This window comes from Lepus europaeus, chromosome 23 (assembly GCF_033115175.1).
Source record: "Lepus europaeus isolate LE1 chromosome 23, mLepTim1.pri, whole genome shotgun sequence".
NCBI classification, from domain to species: Eukaryota; Metazoa; Chordata; class Mammalia; order Lagomorpha; family Leporidae; genus Lepus; species Lepus europaeus.
Genome location: NC_084849.1, coordinates 9,372,290 through 9,393,258, shown reverse-complemented (window position 1 = coordinate 9,393,258; position 20,969 = coordinate 9,372,290). Strand labels below are relative to the sequence as shown.

The window sequence follows — 20,969 nt, the reverse complement described above, 5'->3', positions numbered from 1 at the left end:
GTCATCTTTTTTAATCTGCAAGTCTAAAACCTATCCAAAGGGAGAAATAAAAGAAAAACAAGTCTGCAAAACACATTTTAACAACCTCATTTGGAGCATGTTCTCATCACTGAAGCTGGCTATAGAGCCAAAGCACTGTTAGGAATCCCAGAATGCTACAACTTCATCTCTCTGTCCCAATCTCTTTATCTGTGAGATGAGGGAAAAAATATTGTCTTCTTCTTAGGATGTGAAAATTAGTAAGTTAACACTTGAAAAACAGTCTTAGAACTATTATAGTTTGTTTGTTTACTGTTACTCTCATTCAACATATACAATGATTCTTTTTTTTTTTTTTATTTGTTCTTACTTTATTTGGAAAGCATCGAAAGGAAGCAAGAGAGGGAGATAGAGAGATAATATCTTCCACCGGTTCATTCCCCAAATGCCTGCCACAGCTAGGGTGGGCCAGGCTGAAGCCAGGAACTGGGAACTCAATGTAGGTCTCCCACGTGGGTGGCAGGGACTCAGGCACCTGAGCCATCATCCCTCGCCTCCTGAAGTACCTATCAGCAGGAAGCTGAAATCGGAAGTGGAGTTGGCATTTGAACCCAAGCACTCTGATATATAAGATGCAGGCATCTTAACCACTGTACCAAATGCCTGCCCCCAAAGATTCCTGACTACAATCTCTGTGCCATGGATTGTACCTTTGCTCAATACAAAATTATTCTAGTATTAAATAACTTAATATTCTTTATTTTGAATTCCACGTAGCCTGATGTAATTGGTACCACGCAAATCCTTTTTGCTCATGTTTGTTTAAATCTGTCATTCTTTCTGTGCCAATCAGATTAGTCTAATTTCACCTGATTCAGCCACTGAGTGGGAAGGTTTAATCCATTATTACTGACACCTTATGTTAAGTTTCATATCTGCCAATTGTTCTGAACCTTCAAGTTTTGTTTTGTCTTTTGCTACTTGACTACTTTGGCCATTAGAAAGTACACACTCTAAATTTTTCAAATATTTATTTATTTATTTGAAAGGCAGAGGGAGAGACAGAGAGATCTTTCATCCATCGCTTCACTCCCCTAAATGACTGCAACAGCAAGATCTGGGGCAGGATAAGCCAGGAGCCTGGAACTCCGACCTGATCTCCCACACGGGTGGCAGGGTCCCAAGTACTTGCGCCATCTTCCACTGCCTTCCCAGGTGCTTTAGCAGGAAGCTGGATTGGAAGTGGAGCAGCCAGGACTTGAACTGGCACCCACAGGGGATGCCAACAACACAGGTGGCTGCTTAACCCACTGCACACAATGTCAGCCTCTCTAATTATTTTTATTTATGAAGAGTATTATACTTGGGCGGCGCCGTGGCTTAACAGGCTAATCCTCCACCTTGCGGTGCCGGCACACCGGGTTCTAGTCCCGGTTGGGGCACCGGATTCTATCCCGGTTGCCCCTCTTCCAGGCCAGCTCTCTGCTATGGCCCGGGAAGGCAGTGGAGGATGGCCCAAGTCCTTGGGCCCTGCACCCCATGGGAGACCAGGAGAAGCACCTGGCTCCTGGCTTCGGATCAGTGCGATGAGCCGGCCGCAGGAGCCATTGGAGGGTGAACCAACGGCAAAAAGGAAGACCTTTCTCTCTGTCTCTCTCTCTCTCACTGTCCACTCTGCCTGTCACAAAAAAAAAAAAAAAAAAAAAAAGTATTATACTTTAGTATTTAACAAATATCCTTAAGACTAAATGATGGGGTTTCTGAGGGGGAAAGTTTTTGTCATCTCCATGGACGGGGAGGACTCCCCTGCGGAAGGTCGCTCCCATCACCTGACCCCACTATTAGTCTTCACCAATTGTAACACTGCAGACGCAGCACCTGCTTCCTGTTAAGCATGAGTTCTCCAGCAGCAGCCTCCACAAGCCACCTGCTAATCTGTTCCCTTATTATCACCACTGTTATCAACTTTCCTTTTTAAAAATAGTCCTAGAAGAATTTCTCACATTTGTCCTTCACCACATCACTGTGGTGGCAGCCTCAGGTACACCATTAACCATGTCCATCAAGATCTTTGTATTTGGTTGTCCTGTTTTTCACTCCCACTTAATCTTTACTTAGCCAGTTATTTCAGGTTCTGATTTTTGAGTCAATTTCTTTTTAAATCTTGCTGAGAACACAAACATAAACTTCCTAAAATTGTTTTAATCCATTTATTAGAACAGTGAAGACAGCTATGAGAGCCAAAGAAAAGCTCAAGGTTCCTTTGGACTAGCAGTTCAACTGGTCAGAAGGAACTGAGTAAGCAATGTCTTGATCTTTTTACAAATTTTTAAAAATCTATTTTTACTTGGGGCTAGCACTGTGGCATAGGAGGTAAAGCTGCCGCCAGCAGTGCCGGCATCTCATATGGGCGCCGGTTAGAGTCCCAGCTGCTCCACTTCTGATCCAGCTCTCTGTTATGGCCTGGGAAAGCAGTAGAAGATGGCCTAAGTGCCTGGTGCGCTGCACCCACATGGGAGACCTGGAAGAAGCTCCTGTCTTTAGATTGGCTCAGCTCTGGCCATTGCGGCCATTTGGGGAGTGAACCAATGAATGGAAGATTCCTCTCTCTCCCTCTCTCTCTCTCTCTCTCTCTCTGCCTTTCAAATAAACAAATCTTAGGGAGAGAAAAAAAGGAAATAATATGCTTTGCCAATATATATGCTTTTAAAATTCTGACAAATACTGCCAAACTATCCTCAAGAGAAGGCTATAAATTGCATGAGAAATCCCCATCTCCCTTCACTTTTGTCAATACTATATATAACCAAACTTTTTCATCTTTGTTAACGGAAAATGATACACTTCAAGTCTACATTTCTTTGTGAGACCAAGCACTTTTTTGTGTTTTCAAGCCACCTGTTTTTCCTTTTTATGAGTTGTCAGTTTTTCATTGCTCATTTCCTATAAAATTTATTTTTATTTGTAGGAGTTCTTGATTTAACCAGAAAATTATCCTTTAGCATATGTGTGGCAAATATTTGTCTCAGGTTTTTTCCCCCTTTTTACCTGTGGGTTTTTTTCCTATAGCAGTTCATCGTGCCATGGTAAAATTTATCAGATTTTTCCATTATGACGTCTGTCGTGCACTGGAAACAAATTAATGCATGCAAAATGCTTCGCACAGAGCCAGCCCTAAGTTTCACCTTTGGAACCTAGAGTTTAGTTTTCAGCCAGAAAATACTTAGAATAAAGCCACAGGTTTTCACAAGGCTTTACAGGGTGTGGCCTCTACTTGACTCTCATGCTCCACGATCTCTCCGATTTCCTCAGACATGCCACACCTGACCTTACACCTGTTTTTCCCTCTGGGTCCTCACAGTCAGCTCCCTTATCCCACCTTCTCAATACATCATGCTTCCCCTGGGTGACACACAACAAAGTGTCCAATAACACGTTCCTACAACGTTTCCACTGGGTAAAATCCAACATAGTATCTAATGACACATTTCTATCATGTTTCCCCTGGGTGACACACAACAAAGTGTCCAATAACACGTTCCCACAACGTTTCCACTGGGTAAAATACAACATAGTATGTAATAACACATTTCTATCATGTTTCTCCTGGGTGATGTATAACATAGTGCTGACTCATTTATTTCCTTTAGAAAAATGTTTTATTTGAAAGGCAGACAGACACAGAAAGAGAGATCTCCCATCTGCTGGTTCACTCCCAAATGCACATAACACCCAAGGCTGGGCCAAGCCAAAGGCAGCAGTGCAGAATTCAGGCTGGGTCTCACAAGTGGACAGCAGGGTCCTACCTACAGGAACCGTCACTGCTGCCTCCATGGTGCACGTCAGCAGAAAGCTGGAACTGGCAGACGTAGCTGGAACTCAAACCCAGGCACTCTAATTTGTGGGACACAGGCATCCGAGCAGCACCTTCACTGCTGTGCCAAATGCCAGGCCCCAAACCACACATCTCTACAACGTTTCCCTTAATGACACACAACATCTGACCATACATTTCTACAAGAAGCTAGATTGGCAGGTTCCTGGGGCAGAGGAGGTGTTTAAGTCTTTTCCAGTGTATCCATATCACACACACACCCAGCTCTTTTTTTTAAGATTGATCGTTTATTAATTGATTTGAGAGGTAGAGTTACAGACAGAGAGACAGAGAGAGTGAGATCTCCCATCTGTTGGCTGGTTCACTCCCCAAATGGCAGCAATGACCAAAGCCAGGGGCTTCTTCTGGGTCTCCCACATGGATGCAGGGCCCAAGCACTTGGATCATCTTCTGCTGTTTTCCCAGGTCATAGCAGAGAGCTGGATAAGAAGAGGAACAACCGGTACTTGAATTGGCACCCATATGGGTTGCTGGTGCTTTTGCCCACTACACCACAGCACCAGCCCCTCCAGCTCCTTACTAGACCAAAAATGTTTATTATTTCTAGTATACAGTTACTTCTTATGCAATTTGTGGTGCTGAAGCCCCATTTTTCCCTGTCTATATGCCAATGCAGTGATATTAACAAGAATTTATAAGGCTGATTACTAGTGCACCTGTGCATATAAACCAAAACCATGCACCAAAGCCTCCCATGCATTTGAAAATAAATTTTGTTATTTTAACACCAGTGGAAAGACCCATGAGGGCCAACATTGTGGCGTAGTGGGTTAGGCCACCACCTGCAAAGCCAGCATCCCATATGAGCACCAGTTTGAGTCTCAGCTGCTCCACTTCCAATCCAGCTTCCTGCTAATGCACCTGGGAAAGCGGCAGAAGATGGCCCAAGGATTTGGGCCCCTGCACCCATGTGGGAGACCCAGATGGAGCTCACCACGGGTAACTGTGGTAATAAATACAGACTTGAAAAAACAGCTACTGCAGGTGCTTTCTACACGGCAACAAGCTAAACTAAATCTCACAGTGCAGCACACTAGACACACCATCTAAAGCAACGGACCTTGTTTTTATGCTGATAGAAACGGCAAGTTCTATCAGGCTGATAGTAGAGGGGAAGAACCAAAATCAGAAACACCTCTACAGACGCTGGCAACCACCCTACCAGGGTTACAGCAGGTAGACTATAAACTGGTTTAAAGCTCTGTTTAATTTATGAGAAGAAATACACTTTTTCCAGCTGTGACGCCAGACAGGATTCAAAGATGAGCTGACAATCTCTTCTCTGGGTTTGATGGAGACTTACTTTCCCCTTCTGTGCTAGCCTCTTAAAGCACTCTGTCAGCTCTGAAAGGGCACAAGAAAGGGTGAAACATAATTTTTCTACCAACTGCATTTAACAACAACAAAAACTCATACATTCTGGGTTTTTTTTCTCTCCAATAAAGGCAACAATCATACATATTTTAAAGAAACACATGCACTTTTATTGACTGACATGGTTGTGTTTTTCTACACATTAAATGTGCTCAGCTATTATATCATGAAAAACAATAAATATTAATTATTCCCTTCCTAATTACAATAAAAAAAAAGTGAGACTAAGGCACAGCTCTGTTTTCTCAACACGCAATCTAATTTGAAAAGAGGTGTTTCAAAGCATATAATACATTCTGTTTTAAGCTACTGCTATAACTTAAGAAGCTGAAATACCGCATTAAAAGTTTCTGACATGCAACTAGCAAACAACACAGTAAGGACTGGATAAGGGAAGAATCACCAACAGATGCTGAACTGAGGGAGAAACTGAGAGGAGCAGGATATACAGGCTGGGGACTATTCCTGTCTCAGTCACTTTTTAGTTACAACAGACGAAACTGACAGTTATACAATGCAATTATCCATTGGAGAAACATTATAATGTATAATTATACATTACACGTGTATCATTGTATATTATACATAGTAATGATACACTGGAGAAACATCACAATGTATACTGCTTTCTGAAAGCTTTCTTTTTTGAAAGGCAGAGAGAGAGAGAGAGAGAGAGAGAGAGAGAAAGGGAAAGCTCTTCTATCCACTGGTTCATTCCTTAAACACTCACAATAGCCAGCCCTGGGCCAGGCTGCCACCAGAAGACCAGAACTCTCCCTGGGTCTCCCACGTGAATGGCAGAGACAGCCAACACCTGCTGCCTCCCAGGGTGTGTATTAGCAGGACGCTGGAATTAGAAGCGGAGCCAGACTCAAAACCAGACATTTCCAGTACAGGATGCAGGTACCCCAAGTGGCACCTCACCTGTTTTTTGTTTTTTTTTTTTTTTTTTTAAGATTTGTTTTATGTATTTGAAAGGTAGAGTTATAGAATGGGGAGGGGAGACAGAAAGAGAGGGAGAGGACAAGGGAGAAGAGAGACAGAGATATCTTCCATCCACCAGTTCAAATGGGCCGGGCTGAACCCAGGAGCCTGGGTCTCCCACATGGGTAGCAGGGACCCAAGTACTCAGGACATCTTCCCCTGCTTTCCCAGATATGTTAGCAGGGAGCTGGATCCAAAGTGGAGCAGCCAGGACTCAAACTGGTGCTCAAATGGGATTCCAGCATGACAGACAGTAGCTTAATCCACTGACCCACAATGCCAGCCCCCGCAAATGGCTTCTTAACTGCTACACCAAATGCCCAGCCCACAATGTATATTATTTTATGCTGTAATTATACAATGGAGATGAACAACCACATGATCAGGCTATCAAAATTAACATCATCAATGCATGTCCTGTAATACTGAGAAGTATACAATATTGTCTATATAAATGCTGAGGATAAATCTAATAAAATGATTAGAGTGAATCTAATCATCATTAGAATGATGAAACCGCAGACAAATCCAAACTGAGAAATTTATTTTAAATGTGGGGAAGGACTTATGCATTCTTTAAAAAATAAAATAAAATAAAGGATAAAGGCTGAAGAAATGTTTCAGATTAAAGAAACCCAAAAACCAAATACAACTGGATCCAGTACTGGAGAAGGGAAAATGCTATAAAGGATATTACTGGGTCAATAAACAAGGATGGAATACAGAGATTAGACAAACAGTATTGTTAGTGGGGCTGGTACTGTGGCTTGGTAGGCTAAGCCTGCACCTGCAGCATGGGTATCCGACATGGGCGCCAGTTCAAGTTCCAGCCACTCCTCCTCCGATCCAGCTCTCTGCTTATGGCCCGAGAAAGCAGTGGAAGAGGGCCCAAGTGCTTGGACCCCTGCACCCACTTGGGAAATCCAGAAGAAGCACCCATCTCCAGTCATTGCAGCCAACTGGTGAGTGAACCAGCAGATGGAAGACCTCTCTCTCTGTCTCTTCCTGTCTGTAACTCTGCCTCTCGAACAAATAAAGAAAATATTTAAAGACAAAAAATAAAAGCATTGTTAGTGGTAAGTTTACTCAAGTTAAGAATTAAAGAGAGGGGCTGGCGCTGTGGCACAGCACATTAAAGCCCTGGCCTGCAGCGCCGGCATCCCATATGGGCACCAGTTTGAGACCCGGCTGCTCCACTTCTGATCCGGCTCTCTGCTACGGCCTGGGATAGTAGTGGAAGATGGCTCAAGTCCTTGGGCCCCTGCACCCAAGTGGGAGACCCAGAAGAAGCTCCTGGCTCTTGGCTTCGGATTGGCACAGCTCCAGCTGTTGCGACCATCTAAGGAGTGAACCAGCGGATGGAAGACCTTTCTCTCTGTCTCTACCTCTCTCTGTAACTATCTTTCAAATAAATAAAATAAATCTTAAAAAAAAAAAAAATAGAATTAGGCCAGCGCCGTGGCTCAACAGGCTAATCCTCCGCTTTGCGGCACCGGCACACTGGGTTCTAGTCCCAGTCGGGGCGCCAGATTCTGTCCCGATTGCCCCTCTTCCAGGCCAGCTCTCTGCTGTGGCCCGGGAGTGCAGTGGAGGATGGCCCAAGTGCTTGGGCCCTGCACCCCATGGGAGACCAGGAGAAGCACCAGGAGAAGCCACGGCGGCCATTGGGGGGTGAACCAACAGCAAAGGAAGACCTTTCTCTCTGTCTCTCTCTCTCTCTCTCACTGTCCACTCTGCTTGTCAAAAAAAAAAAAAAAAAAAAAGAACTAAAGAGAATAACTTTATCCTCAGAAAATATACACTGAATTATGTATACAATTTACCCTCAAATGTTCAGAAAAATATTTAAAAATGAGCATTTTACAGAGTAAGAAAGAGAACAGGGGCTAGCATCATGGAATAGCAAGTTAAGCCACCACCTACAACACCAGCATCTGGTTTGTGTCCCAACTGCTCTGCTTCTGACCCAGCTCCCTGCTAATGGCCTGGGAAAAGCAGCAGAGGATGGCCCAAGGCTTGGGACCCTGCCACCAATGCAGTACACCTGGATGAAGTTCAAGGCTCCTGGCTTCAGCCTGGCCCAACCCCAGCCATTGTGGCCATTTGGGGAATGAACCTGCAAATGAAAGATTTCTCTTTCTCTCTCTCTAACTTTCAAATAAATAAAATAAAATATTCTTTAAATTTTTAAAAAGAAAAAGAGAAAGAATGATAAAAAATGGGATAACACATTAACACTGGTGAATTTGAGAAAATGATGGCTATTGTTTGTACTATTCTTATAACTTTTCTCTTAATTTGAAATTAATTCCAAATAAAATTGCTTCAAAAATGGTGAGTCCATTTGCTTGTCATCAGCATGACTCACATGATCAGGAACTACCCGTCCTCACACCTGAGCAGGCTGTCATAGGTACCAACAACAGATGACAGGAAGAGTGAGACAGACCTGAGAATTTACAGCAGATTATGGGGATGGAGAGCAGACAGACCTATATCCTTACTGTATTTAAATAAAACCTTCTACGTTATAAAATTGAAAAGCTGACTTCTCTACACTTATTACAAACTTTGTTTCAGCAATTGGGAACTGATAACTCTGTGCTCTGATAACAAGACAAAATTAATACACATTAAAGCTGGTTAAAATTACAACTATCATACTGCTCCATTACATTACGAAGTTGGGAAAGACAGCACTTAGGCACAGACAAATATATCAGAAACACAGAGATAAACATATACACACAGGTTTCTAAATACTTTGATGTGTGTGTGTGTGTGTGCGCGCGTGACTTCTGGCTCTTTGTGCTGAGAGGGCCTGTAAACAATTGCACACATACATGCACACACATATACGTACACACACATACATATTTTTTCAAAGCAATAAACATGCCTAGTAATCTAATATTACAACTACATTTACTGAATGTTTGCCCTATGCCTGTGAGCAAAGTGAAATTGGCTAAGCCTCCGCCTGCAGCATTGCATTCCATAAGGGCACCAGTTCGTGTCCCGGCTGCTTCTCTTCTGATTCAGCTCTCTGCTATGGCCTGGGAAAGCCATGGAAGATGGCCCAAGTGCTTGGACCCCTGCGCTCACTCGGGAGACCTGGAAGAAGCACCTGGCTCCTGGCTTCGGATCAGCCCAGCTCCAGCCATTGCAGCCATTTGGAGAGTGAACCAGAGGATGGAAGACTCTTCTCTCTGTCTACCTCTCTCTTTCTGTAACTCTGTCTCTCAAATAAATAAAATATTACAAAAAAAAAAAAAAAGATATCATACTTTCAACCATTACATTCTGTTATTTTTTCTAAAAGTTTGGCAGCAGGATTCTGAATTCAAATAATGTCCTATTGTAACTACATGTTCTCACTTTGCATATTTTACAGAAATAACACTTTCCTAGAATATTCTGCTGACACAGAGGATGCAGAACACACCATAAAAGTCGTTTCCAAGGCCGAAGGTGAGGCTGGGTAAGCATCACCTACGCCCATCAGCTAGATCAGCAACAGAAGATAAGGCAAGTCATCATCCTTACCCTTCTATTAAATAACCTGCACCATTTCACTTAGAACTTATAATTATACCCATCCTGTTATTAGCACAAATGGATGAGTGATGTTTTCAAGGGAAACTTAGCAACCAGCATTTAGTACAGAGGCTGGACAGCATAAGCACTTAATAAACATTAGTTTCCACTGTTGCCATTATTATTATCATCATCATCACTGGTGTGTATTATGCACGATAAATATTTCTCATGCACAATTATGCTAGCTTCACATGGGCCATTTTGATGTAGGTGTCATTTAAGCTACATGGCTTTTCTACATAATTTCTTCATAGCTCCTAGGCTGTCTCTGCATTATGTTAAACAACTTTGAATTTCTATTCCATAACCCATAGGCTTAAGCTTTAACGTTCTGAACTCTCCTTCCTTGGCTATTTCTTCAGAAGGCATCTGTAATGACTGAAAACCTTTCTCCAGTCGTCTGTTTAATATGTGTTTTCAATCACTGGCATTCCTGTGATGTGTAGCATTTTTCTCATTAGTACGTGGCTGTTAGCATGCATTCCAACTCCAAGACCTAAGTAGGGGAAGATAATGAAGAATGGAATTAATGGGGATTTTTATTTATAGGGTTGGCCTCAAAGGTTATAAGCACTTGGGATATGAAGCACCAAGGCAAAGAATAAGGACTCCACACATCTCCACCCTGCACTGGCCACCCAGCAGATATGAACGAAGCCTGCTATGCAACTACGTCGGCATTCTCTGAAAGAAAGCACAAGCCAAGGCAGCGTGACTCCATTTGAATTTACCAACAAGGTGATTAACACGGAGAGTCCAACAGGATGAGAAGGGACAAACTTTCAGCCCTCACCATGCACACAGTAGGCACCTGATAAACCACTGTTGGCTGAATGCAACTTTGAGGGAAGTGGATACATAAAGACCCTAAGGAGAAGCACATGGAGAGGACAGGGGAAACACTCTCCTCTTGCTCACTCCACGCCTGCCAAGCCTAGCAACACCTTCCATCCGACCCTCTTCCGGCGTTATCTCTGTTGAGGAAGGATCTCAGGTCATAACACGGTCCAGGTGGGTACCACCCACCTCCTAAAAAGACTTAAACATGGCTGGTGCCATGGCTCACTTGGCTAATTCTCTGCCTGTGGGTCTGTCCCGGTTGCTCCTCTCCCAGTCCAGCTCTCTGCTGTGGCCTGGGAAGGCAGTGGAGGATGGCCCAAGTCCTTGGGCCCTGCACCCGCATGGGAGACCAGGAGGAAGCACCTGGCTCCTGGCTTCGATGGCCATTTGGGGGGTGAACCAACGGCAGGAAGACCTTTCTCTCTGTCTCTCTAACTCTGCCTGTCAAAAAAAAAAAAAAGACTTAAACACACAACACCAGCACTTGTGAAAAACAGCATCAAATCAACATCTAAAACAGACTTCAGGGGGTGAGTGCTGGGCTCAGTGCTGAAGTCACCCTTGGGCTGTCCACACCTGTATCAGAGCACCCGATTTGAGTTCCGGCTACCCACTTCTGATTCAGCTTCCTGCTGATGCATACCCTGAGAGACAGCAGAAAATGGCTCAAGGACTTGGATCCCTGCCACCACAAGTGAGACCCAGGTGGCGTTTCTGGCTCCTGCTTCAGACAGGCCCAGCCCTGGCTATTGCAGGCATTTGGGGAGTGAACCAGTGGCTGAAATATTCTCTCTCTCCCTCTCTCTTTCAAATAAAATGAAAATGAATAAATAAGAATTAAACATCTTCTCCGAATTATTAACAAAATTATTTTGAAGAACCAGACATCAGGACCTACTACACAGGAGCAGTATGCTGAGTGGGCTTCAAGAAATGAAAGACACAATCCCTGCCTGCAAGAGCTCACAGACCCAAACTACGTGTAGGAGAATCTAAATCCCTCACGAGGGAGTGCAGCGTCTGCAAGGCCTCTGCTCTGTGAGGCTAGGAACCTACTGATGTCAAGTGGTTAAAAAACTGCTGATGAGACAAAAGCAAAAGACAATGATGCTGAATATTTTGTTTCACCTATGCATCCCCCACCCCAGTGATGTGGGGAAACAGACAAGCAGGCTAATAGTTTTGGGAACTTATTCTAAGGACTGCTGGACTAAGAATGGAGTTTGAACTAGTGATCCAAAGTCTTCTTTCATTTAACACAACCACCTGGGACACTCGCATCCCATATCAAGTGCCTGGTATGAGTCCTGGTTCCACTCCTGATCCCAGGCTCCTGCTAATGCAGACTCTTGGGAGGCAGCAGGTGACAAGCCAAGTATTGGGTCTCTTCCACCCCCATGAGACCTGGATTAGGTTCCAGGCTCCTGGCTCTGGCGTGGTGCAGACATCTGGGGTGTGAACCAAGACAGATCAATCCTCCCTCACCCCGTCTTCGTCTCATAAATAAATGAGGGGGCTGGTGCATAGCAGGTAAAGCACCCAATATGGGTCCCAGTTTGAGTCCTGGCTGCTCCACTTCTGATCCAGCTCCCTGCTATCGCCTGGAAAGCAGTAGAAGATGATGCAAGTCCTTGGGCCCCTGCACCCGCATGGGAGACTGGGAAGAAGTTTCTGGCTCCTGGCTTCAGATTGGCGCAGCTCCAGCCATTGAAGCCATCTGGGGAGTGAACCAGCGGATGGAAGACCTCTCTCTCTCTCTCTCTCTCTGCCTCTCCTTCTCTCTCTGTGTAACTCTGACTTTCAAATACATTAAATAAATCTTTTAAAAAAAAGTAAAAAATTAAAAAATAAATGAGGTGCCAGTGCTGTGGTATAGTGGGTAAAGCTGGTTCAGTTCCAGTTGCTTCACTTCCAATCCAGCTCTCTGCTGTGGCCTGGGAAAGCAGTGGAAGATGGCCCAAGTGCTTGGGCCCCCAAGCTTGCATGGGAGACCCAGAAGAAGCTCCTGGTTCCTGGCTTCGGATTGGCCCAGCTAAATTTTGGGGAGTAAACCAGTGGATGGAAGACCTTCTCTCTCTCTCTCTCTCTCTCTCTCTCTCTCTGCCTCGACCGCTGCCTCTCTGTGGCTCTGCCTTTCAAATAAATAAATAAATGTTTTAAAAAATGAATGAAAAATGTTTAAGTCTAATTTCAGTCTCTTGCCTACATATAAAGCAATACTGAGTATATATTCTTACCTGTTGCTCAAGAAAAATTATCATCTTTGTCCTTGGAGGAAAAGTTTATAATTTGGAACTTTCTGCAGACTACAAGCCTAGTCCTTCTTTCTAATTAAGGTTTAACACTCCACAGCAAAAGGATAAGTCATGAAGACGAGCAGTCAGTAGGATGCGCACTGTAAGGGGCTCCAGAGAGGTGTGAAATAGCTTCTCCAAGGAAGGAGACAGCTCTGCCTTCATAAATCTGTCTCCTCGTGGCGTGTCACTGGGCGGCAGCTCTGTTCTGTTGGCAAGGCAACAAAAGAAAACCGAACCCAGAACCTCGTACACAGAGCGCTTGCCTGGTTCAAAGCTGCTCGCATCACAGTCTGATTTCCCTGAGTCCACTCTGCCTCCCACAATCCTTCCTTCATTGCAGCCAGAGAGAGATTTTTAAACAGATCAGCGCATGCCACTTCCCTGATCGCATCCTTCCATGGTTCTGCACTGCTCTTAAAATACAATCCAAATTCCTTACAGAAAGGTCCACACGACACTGAAGACCTTAAGAATCCTTGTGTAGGGGCCAGTACTGTGGCGTAGCATCCCATACGGGCACCAGCTTGAGTCCTGGCTGCTTCACTTCTGACCCAGCTCTCTGCTGTGGCCTGGGAAAGCAGGAGAAGATGGCCCAAGGCCTTGGGACGCTGCACCCATGTGGGAGACCTGGAAGAAGCTCCTGGCTCCTGGAGTGAACCAGCAGATGGAAAACCTCTCTCTCTCTCTTTGCCTCTGGTTCTCTGTAATGCTTTCAAATAAATAAATAAATCTTAAAAACATTCACTTTATTAAAAATAAATCCTTGTGCAGTACCACCTTCCTTCCCAGCCTCACTGCTCCTGCACATGTGCCCTCCTGCTCCTCAAGCATTCGAGAGTCCCTTCACCTCCACTCTTCCACACGTGTGACTGCCTAAAATCTGGAGCTTACAGAAATCAACAATGAATACTTGTTTCATTAGAGTGAGTCACTGGAAGAATAAAGACTTGGCCTATCATCTTTAAGACATCAGATGTGTGTATATACACCAGGTCTTCAAGAAATTTAGGAAAATGTATATTATGAAAAAAAAAAAAAAAAACCTATGCATGGGTTTCAAAATTCTTCACACTAAAAGAAGCTTATCTTTTAATTCCATTTTCCACCAACTTTCTGAAGTGCATGCTTACAAATGTATGTATGTACAGACAGATCAACATACATATACATATATACATACACACACGCAGTGTGTATTCATGCATATATGGGTCAGTATGCAAGTGTGTGTGTGTGTGTGTGCACGTACCAAACAGCCTATTCTACACTGATAAATTGAAATTGTAGATTATCAAACTCATCCAATACTGGCATGAAAGTCTGTCTTCCTCTCTAAATTCAAGGCTCCCTGAAAACATGGATAATATCTTTCATATTCCAATGCTAAGGACCATAGCACACATACATTTGCTAAATGCACACAACCCTCCAAAATTCCTCATAATTAACCGGGCTACATTTCAGGGCATTTGATTCCATTTCAAAGGCCTCAAACCCTTGGTTGTGATCCACAACGCCAACAGAACATGTTAAATGCCAGTATTTGCCTTTCTCGTCCTTAAAAATGTCAGCTTCGGATAGCCAGTGCTGTCTGCATTTCCCAAAGGAGAGGGGAATCAGCGCAGTGTCCCCACTGTTCTGGAGTTGCTGCACAAGGCACACCAAGGCCTGCTCAGAACGATTACAAACGGGAGACGGCTCTGCTGTTCGAGGGTCATGTGCAGCTCCTGACAGTCTCCACATTGACCTCGCACAAGAAGGGTAAGGAACCTCAGCAGCACTCCCTGAGCTCAAGTGAGCAACTCTGGCCAAAAGCCCTGCCTTGTATCAGGACTACATTAACAAAGACACCCAGCTTCAACTGGGAAGACACAGGCTGTTACTTCTCAGCCAGACAAGTTTATTTACGCCAACGGGAGATCAACAAACATGGCCACCAGGGACAGCCTGGGATAAAGAGTACTTGATCTGCAGGAGACAGACCAAAAGCATTGAGTGTGAGAACAGTCTCAGTTTGCTGCCCGTCCCAGCTCTAGCCATCGTACGTATCTTCCAGAGGAACCAAAGCAAAGGTAAAAGATGCGCTCCTCAGAGGGCGCCGTGGAGCACAGAGCAATCTCAAAACCCAAATCCAGTGTGACTGCCCTAAATTACCTACAGGGGCAGTCAGCTAAATGCTCAGAGCCCGAGTTTTCCAGCTGTGGTGCTGAGAGGTATCAGTCCGCGGGATGTACACTATTTGTAAGCAAGTTTTTTTTAAAGTTTCTTTTTTTTTTTTTGACAGGCAGAGAGAGACAGAAAGGTCTTCCTTTTGCCGTTGGTTCACCCTCCAATGGAGGCCGCGCCGCGCTGATCCGAAGGCAGGAGCCAGGTGCTTCTCCTGGTCTCCCATGGGGTGCAGGGCCCAAGCACTTGGGCCATCCTCCACTGCCCCCCCCCCCCAGGCCACAGCAGAGAGCAGGCCTGGAAGAGGAGCAACCGGGACAGAATCCGGCGCCCCTGTTAATTTATTTTCATTTTATTTGAAAGGCAGAGAGAGACAGACATCTTCCATTTACTGGTTCATCCAAAAGCCTGCAACAGCCAGGGCTGAGCCGACCCAAAGCCAAGAGCCAGAAATTCCATTCCTGTCTCCCACATGAGTAGCAGGGACCCAAGTACTTGAGCCAGCACCTGCTGCCTTTCAGGGTGCACATTAGCAGGAAGCTGGAATTGAAAACGGAGCCAGAACTTGAACCCAGATACTGCAGTATGAGATTCAGGCATCCCAAGTGGCATCTTACCTGCTGCACCAAATGCATGCCCTTGTAATGAATATTTTAATTACTGAATGCATACAAAAACCTAAACCCTAAAGATATTAATCTAAAGGAATTATTTTTGATAATTACACAAAACAAAGTTTGGAATACTTGTCACTGAAGTGTCAGCCCAGATGATCACACCCTCAGAGACCTCCCCTTAACCACCTATCAAAACCCACTGCATTTTCCCCTTAGTGCTTAGTACTGCCTGAAATCGTCTACTTGTGAATGTCTGTCCACCCTTGCTTTCTCAGCCCTGCCAACAGCAATCCTCACCACCTTACTGCTTTACTCTGCCAGATTCAACAACTACTTGTTGAATGAACGAATACCAAGACAAAAGTAATTGAAAAAAAGAACAAACTTGGAAAATACCACTACCTGATTTCAAGACTTACTATAAAGCTACAATAATCAAGGCCAAAATGGAATAGAGTCCACAAAGAGACCCACAGTAGACAAGTGCTTTTCAATGGAGATGCAAATTCAGTGGCCTCATGTGGCCTTTTCAGTGAATGGTGCTGCTGGTGTAGGTGCTGCCACACAGCAGGCTAAGCCTGGGCTCGGGAAGCCCACATCCCATATCAGAGTGCTGGTTCAAGTCCCAGCTCCTCCACTTCCAATCCAACTTCTTGTCATGCACCTGGGAAGACAGCAGGTGATGGCCCAAGTGCCTGGGTCCCTTCCACCCATGTGGAATATGGGACTCCTGGCTGCAGCTGGGCCCAGCCAAAGCCACATCTCACATAATACACAAAAATATATTCAAAGTGAATAGGTAGCCTAAAACTGTGAAACTTGTGGAAAAGAGAAAACATTTGAGGCCTTGGGTTAAGCAAAGATTTCTCAGAAATAATACCAAAAGCATAGCATTAGAAAAAAATAAACTGGACTTCATCAAAATTAAAAAGCTCATACTATTTTTTTTAAAGATTTCTTTATTTGAGAACCAGAGCTACAGAGAGGCAGAGAGAGAGGTCTTCCCATTTGCTGGTTTACTCCCCAGATGGCCGCAACGGCCAGAGCTGGGCTGATCTGAAACCAGGAGCCAGAAGCTTCTTCTGGGTCTCCCATGTGGGTGCCAGGGCCCAAGGACTTGAGCCATCTTCCACTGCTTTCCCAGGCACATTAGCAGGGACTGGATTGAAAGTGGAGCAGCTGGGACTTGAACCAGCACCCCTATGGGATGTTGGTACAGCAAGCCGATGGCTTTACCTGCTACACCAGAGCACTGCCCCCCAAAAAAACCTCATGCTATTAAGAAAATGAAAAGACAAGCCATGGACTAGGAAAATATCTGCAATTCTGATAAAGGACAAGCATAGAGATTATATAAAGAACTCAACAATAAGAAAACAAATAATGAAATAAAAAGAGATCTGGACACATCATCAAAAAACACATGCAGATGGCAAATAAGTGCAAGAGAGGATGATCAGTGTAACTAGTCATCAGGGAAAATACACAAACTAAAACTACAATGAGATACCAATAACACTTCCACTAAAATGGCTAAAGGCTGACTATACCAAGTGTTGGCATGGCTGTGGAGGAACTGTAACTCTCATATAATGGTAGTAGAAATATAAAATGGCATCACCACTTTGAAAACCAGTTTGGCAATTTCTGAACGCATTGAATAAACCTCTGCTAAATGATCCAGCCATTCCACTTGTGGGCACACGTCCGTGTGAACACCTCTGTGGAAGCATTCTAAGAATCTTATTTGTGACAGCCAAATAATCAAGTGTCCATCAACAGGTGAATGGATAAGCACACTGCAGTGTATCCACACAACGGGACACTCTACAACTAAGCAATAAAAATTCAGGAACTATGTGACACACTGTAACGTGAACCAATCTCGGCGTACCTGTCCGAGGGTGAGAAGCCACACCGAAGAGGAGGAGAGGAGGACACACGAAGGACATTTACATAACATCCTAGGAGATGCACACTCGCACACAGTGACAGGAAGCAGAACAGTGACTGCCTAGGAACTAGGAAGGGATTATAAAGAGCACAAGGAAACCTCGCGGGGGTTATGGATATGTCCATTCTCTTGACGTGGTGATGACGTCCCGGGTGGATACACACATCAATAGTTTGGGAAGACACACTTAACCATACGTAATTTATCGCACGTCATGGATGCCTCGATAAAGCTGGTTAAAAATCCAAAACTTGACTCACAATCTAAAAAGCAACAATTTCCAACTGGGTGTGTTTTGTTCAGACCCTGACTTTTAGGTGGCGCCCACTTCTTTTCTACAATAGGAAGTCAGAAATACCAGGGCCAGAGGCAGAAGGAATCACTCCGTCTCAAACCGCCACCTTGGGAGTGTGTTTGGCACAGTGAGTAAGATGCCTGCATCCCACGCTGGAGAACCTGGGTTTGAATCCCGGCTCTGCCTCTGATCCCAGCTTCCTGCCAGTGAGCATACTGGGAGGCAGTGGACGGTGGTGCAAGTGCTTGAGTCCTGTTCTGGACTCCCGACTTGGGGTTAGTCAGCCCCTGCGTTTGTGGGCATTTGGGGAGTAAACCCAAGGATGGAAAACCGATCTCTCTCTCGCTCACTCTTCCTTTCACTCATTTAAAAAAAAAAAAAAATCAAATGTCACTTCAACCGTTTGCTGCTTTGGCAATGCCCACACTTCCCTGTTTCTAAACTAACAAGCAGCACAATGCAGGGTCTACTGGGACTCAGCCCCTTGCCCTTGCCCCAGCCCCAGCCCCAGCCCCCAGTCTTTCTGTCCCCCAACGCAGCAAGGCTTACTTGTCTGGAAGAGCAGACATAAGGAACAAAAGGCTCAATGACTATCTGACAGATCAGAGAATAGACAACTGTTTTATTTGGGAGCTCCCTAAAGAAGTGGAACATTTGGGGCCGCACACTGTACTGCAGACATGCAGTTAGACATCCCCCAATCTGGGAGCACCTGCCAACAGACCTGTCCACCTCACTCACTCACTCACGAGTTTCATTTTTCCGTTCCCTCCCCTCTTTTGCTCCAGATCCATGCACGAATGGCATGCACGCAGGTGTGTGCGTCTTGAGCACACATTCCTAATATTCCGAAAGCATCTCTCGTTCAAACAGCCCCGACCACCTGAAAGTGCTTCTCCAATGCCTGGGCCGGTGACCCTCGCAGAACTAACACGGGCAAGCACAGACAAAAGGTCTTATGTGCGAGTCCCAAGCAATGAGCGGTGATGGAGAATAGCAGCCTCATTATCTGAGAACAACGGCGACCCGTGACGGTTCTAAAACAATAGCAACTCGGCGATCAGCACTGGGCTCGGGCTCCACCATTTACTGAGCGGTGGGAAGCAACGCAGATTTCTGCTTTTTTACAGCGGGGGGTAGCTGGACCGACCCCACGGGACTGCTGCAGGAGTCCAAGAGGCTGGACTCAAAGCGAGTCAAGGCTAGCTCGTGCAAACCCTCCCTCCCTTCTGACCCGCGCGCTCCTGCGGGGCCTCGCTTTTCGCATCCGTGAAATGGGTCCTGGTTTTCCAGGTGGTAGCGAGATCCAGCTCCCTTCCCGCCCATCTCCCAGAGCGAGGATCGCAGAGGAAGGAAATACTTGTAGCGGCTGCACACACAGTCAGTTTTTCCACTTCTGGCACGTGAGGGGCGGAGGGGGGGAGGGAAGGCGATGCAAAGGGCCACATGCAAGGGTCAGGGGTCCTGAGTGGAGCCCCCCACCCCACCGCGAGGCGCGCGAGTGGCGGCGCGGCCCCGGGGCGGCGAGTGCCCAGCGGCGCCCGGGGCCCCGGGAGCCTCCCCCGGAGAGCCGGGTTATTTCGGAATCACCATGAGGCAATTCTCATGAGGCAATGGGTCAGGAATGCGGCGCCGAGCCGGGCCGCTGGCGGCCGCGGCTCTCCGGGCGCCTCTACCTGCTCCCGGCCGGACGGGCATCCCCGGGCCGCTGCAGCCGGAACTCGGGGAGGCAGGAAATGAATGGGGAGCCGAGGGTGGGGGTGCGCTGGGGCCCCCGGCTGGGGGCGGCGACGGGGTCCGCGGCGCCCCTGCCCTCCCCGCTCCCCTCGCCCGGGACCGGGGTCCGAGGCCCGGCCGGGACGCCCCCCTCCCGGGCGCGGCTGGGCGCAGGCGGCGGGGGCCCGGCCCAGGCCCGCGCCGGGGCCCCTCGGGGCTCCTCACCTCCGCGATGTCATGTTCCTCCCGCCCTCCGGCTCCGCGACGGACCCGCTCCTTGCTCAGGCTCCGCAGGGCCCGGTCACATCGGGCTGGCCCGAGGGAGGCCCGCTCGGGACCGGACGTGGGGCAGAGCCAGCCGGCCGCGCGCAGACCCCCCTCCAGGCCTGGGGGATCCCGGACACTGTGCAGCCGCCCCCCAAGCCCGGCTGGCTCCGCCTCCTCCCCCGCCCTTCGCCGCCGGCGCCTCGGTGACGTCATCCGCGCGACGCCCGCCGCCACTTCCTGCTTCCGGTCGGCCGCGAGCGAGAGGCGGTCGCTGACTGCGTCTCGGGGCTCGCGGAAGCCGTCGCCTCGCGCGGTCGCCATCGCGCCCGCCCACGCCGTGTCAGTTTCCGTCGCCGCGTAGACGCCGAGCCGAGTTCTGTTCCTTTCCCTCCCCGCGACGCCGCCCCTCTCGCTGGCTCTGCAAGCTGCAAAAGTTACCTGGTTTCTCCGAGCTCCAGCGTCGCCCGCGCCTTCGTTTGCGGGAAGAATGGCTGTGCTTTCTTCGTGGCGTTACCGCGAGGATTCACCGTGAAAAGCAGGCAGACCTGCGCCCGTCTGGCGTCAGAAGCTGCGTTGCAGTCGTTAGCTGTTGCCGGAGTTAGTGTTTTCCGCCTGCTGAGCACCGGTTTCAACCGTGGTTTAGCGGACAAAGGGTACGAAAAGCCCTGATCTGGAAACAGTTAGTAGTCCAGAGGAATTCTAGTGTGCACACTGGGTTATACAGATGTCTGTGTGCGGTTTGTCGACGCGGAGCTGAACTCCACGACGCCCAGGGTGCCCGAACCGCACTCTGCATAGGTACACACGCGACAAAGTTGAGTGTGTTTAGCCACAGTGAAAAAGTTAATGAAAGTAAGCGGTTGTGCAAGCGCAGCGCTTTTTGATACAACACAGTGCCATCAATCAGAAGGCATTGTCATTTTTTCTTAAAGATTTATTTATTTATTTGAAAGGCAGAATGACAGAGAAATCTACCTATTGGTGG

At 46.7% G+C, this 20,969-nt stretch overlaps 1 protein-coding gene and 1 non-coding gene across 5 annotated transcripts in view; both read right to left on the bottom strand.

Annotated features, from left to right (window-relative positions):
• The window catches only part of PTPN11 (protein tyrosine phosphatase non-receptor type 11), a 94,791-nt gene extending 74,675 nt beyond the window's left edge, over window positions 1-20,116 (bottom strand). The window contains exon 1 of one of the 4 annotated variants that reach the window (XM_062182760.1): window positions 19,943-20,116. In XM_062182760.1, the coding sequence (XP_062038744.1) occupies window positions 19,943-19,956 (14 nt within the window). In that variant the 5' untranslated portion in view covers window positions 19,957-20,116. The remainder of the gene's footprint in view (window positions 1-19,942) is intronic. The other 3 variants (XM_062182761.1, XM_062182762.1, XM_062182763.1) reach the window with 3 other exon arrangements.
• LOC133752379 (small nucleolar RNA SNORA26) lies at window positions 5,110-5,230 on the bottom strand. Its single transcript, XR_009864925.1, has one exon. It is a non-coding gene; the product is annotated as a small nucleolar RNA SNORA26 (small nucleolar RNA).
• Window positions 20,117-20,969: the final 853 nt, after the last annotated feature.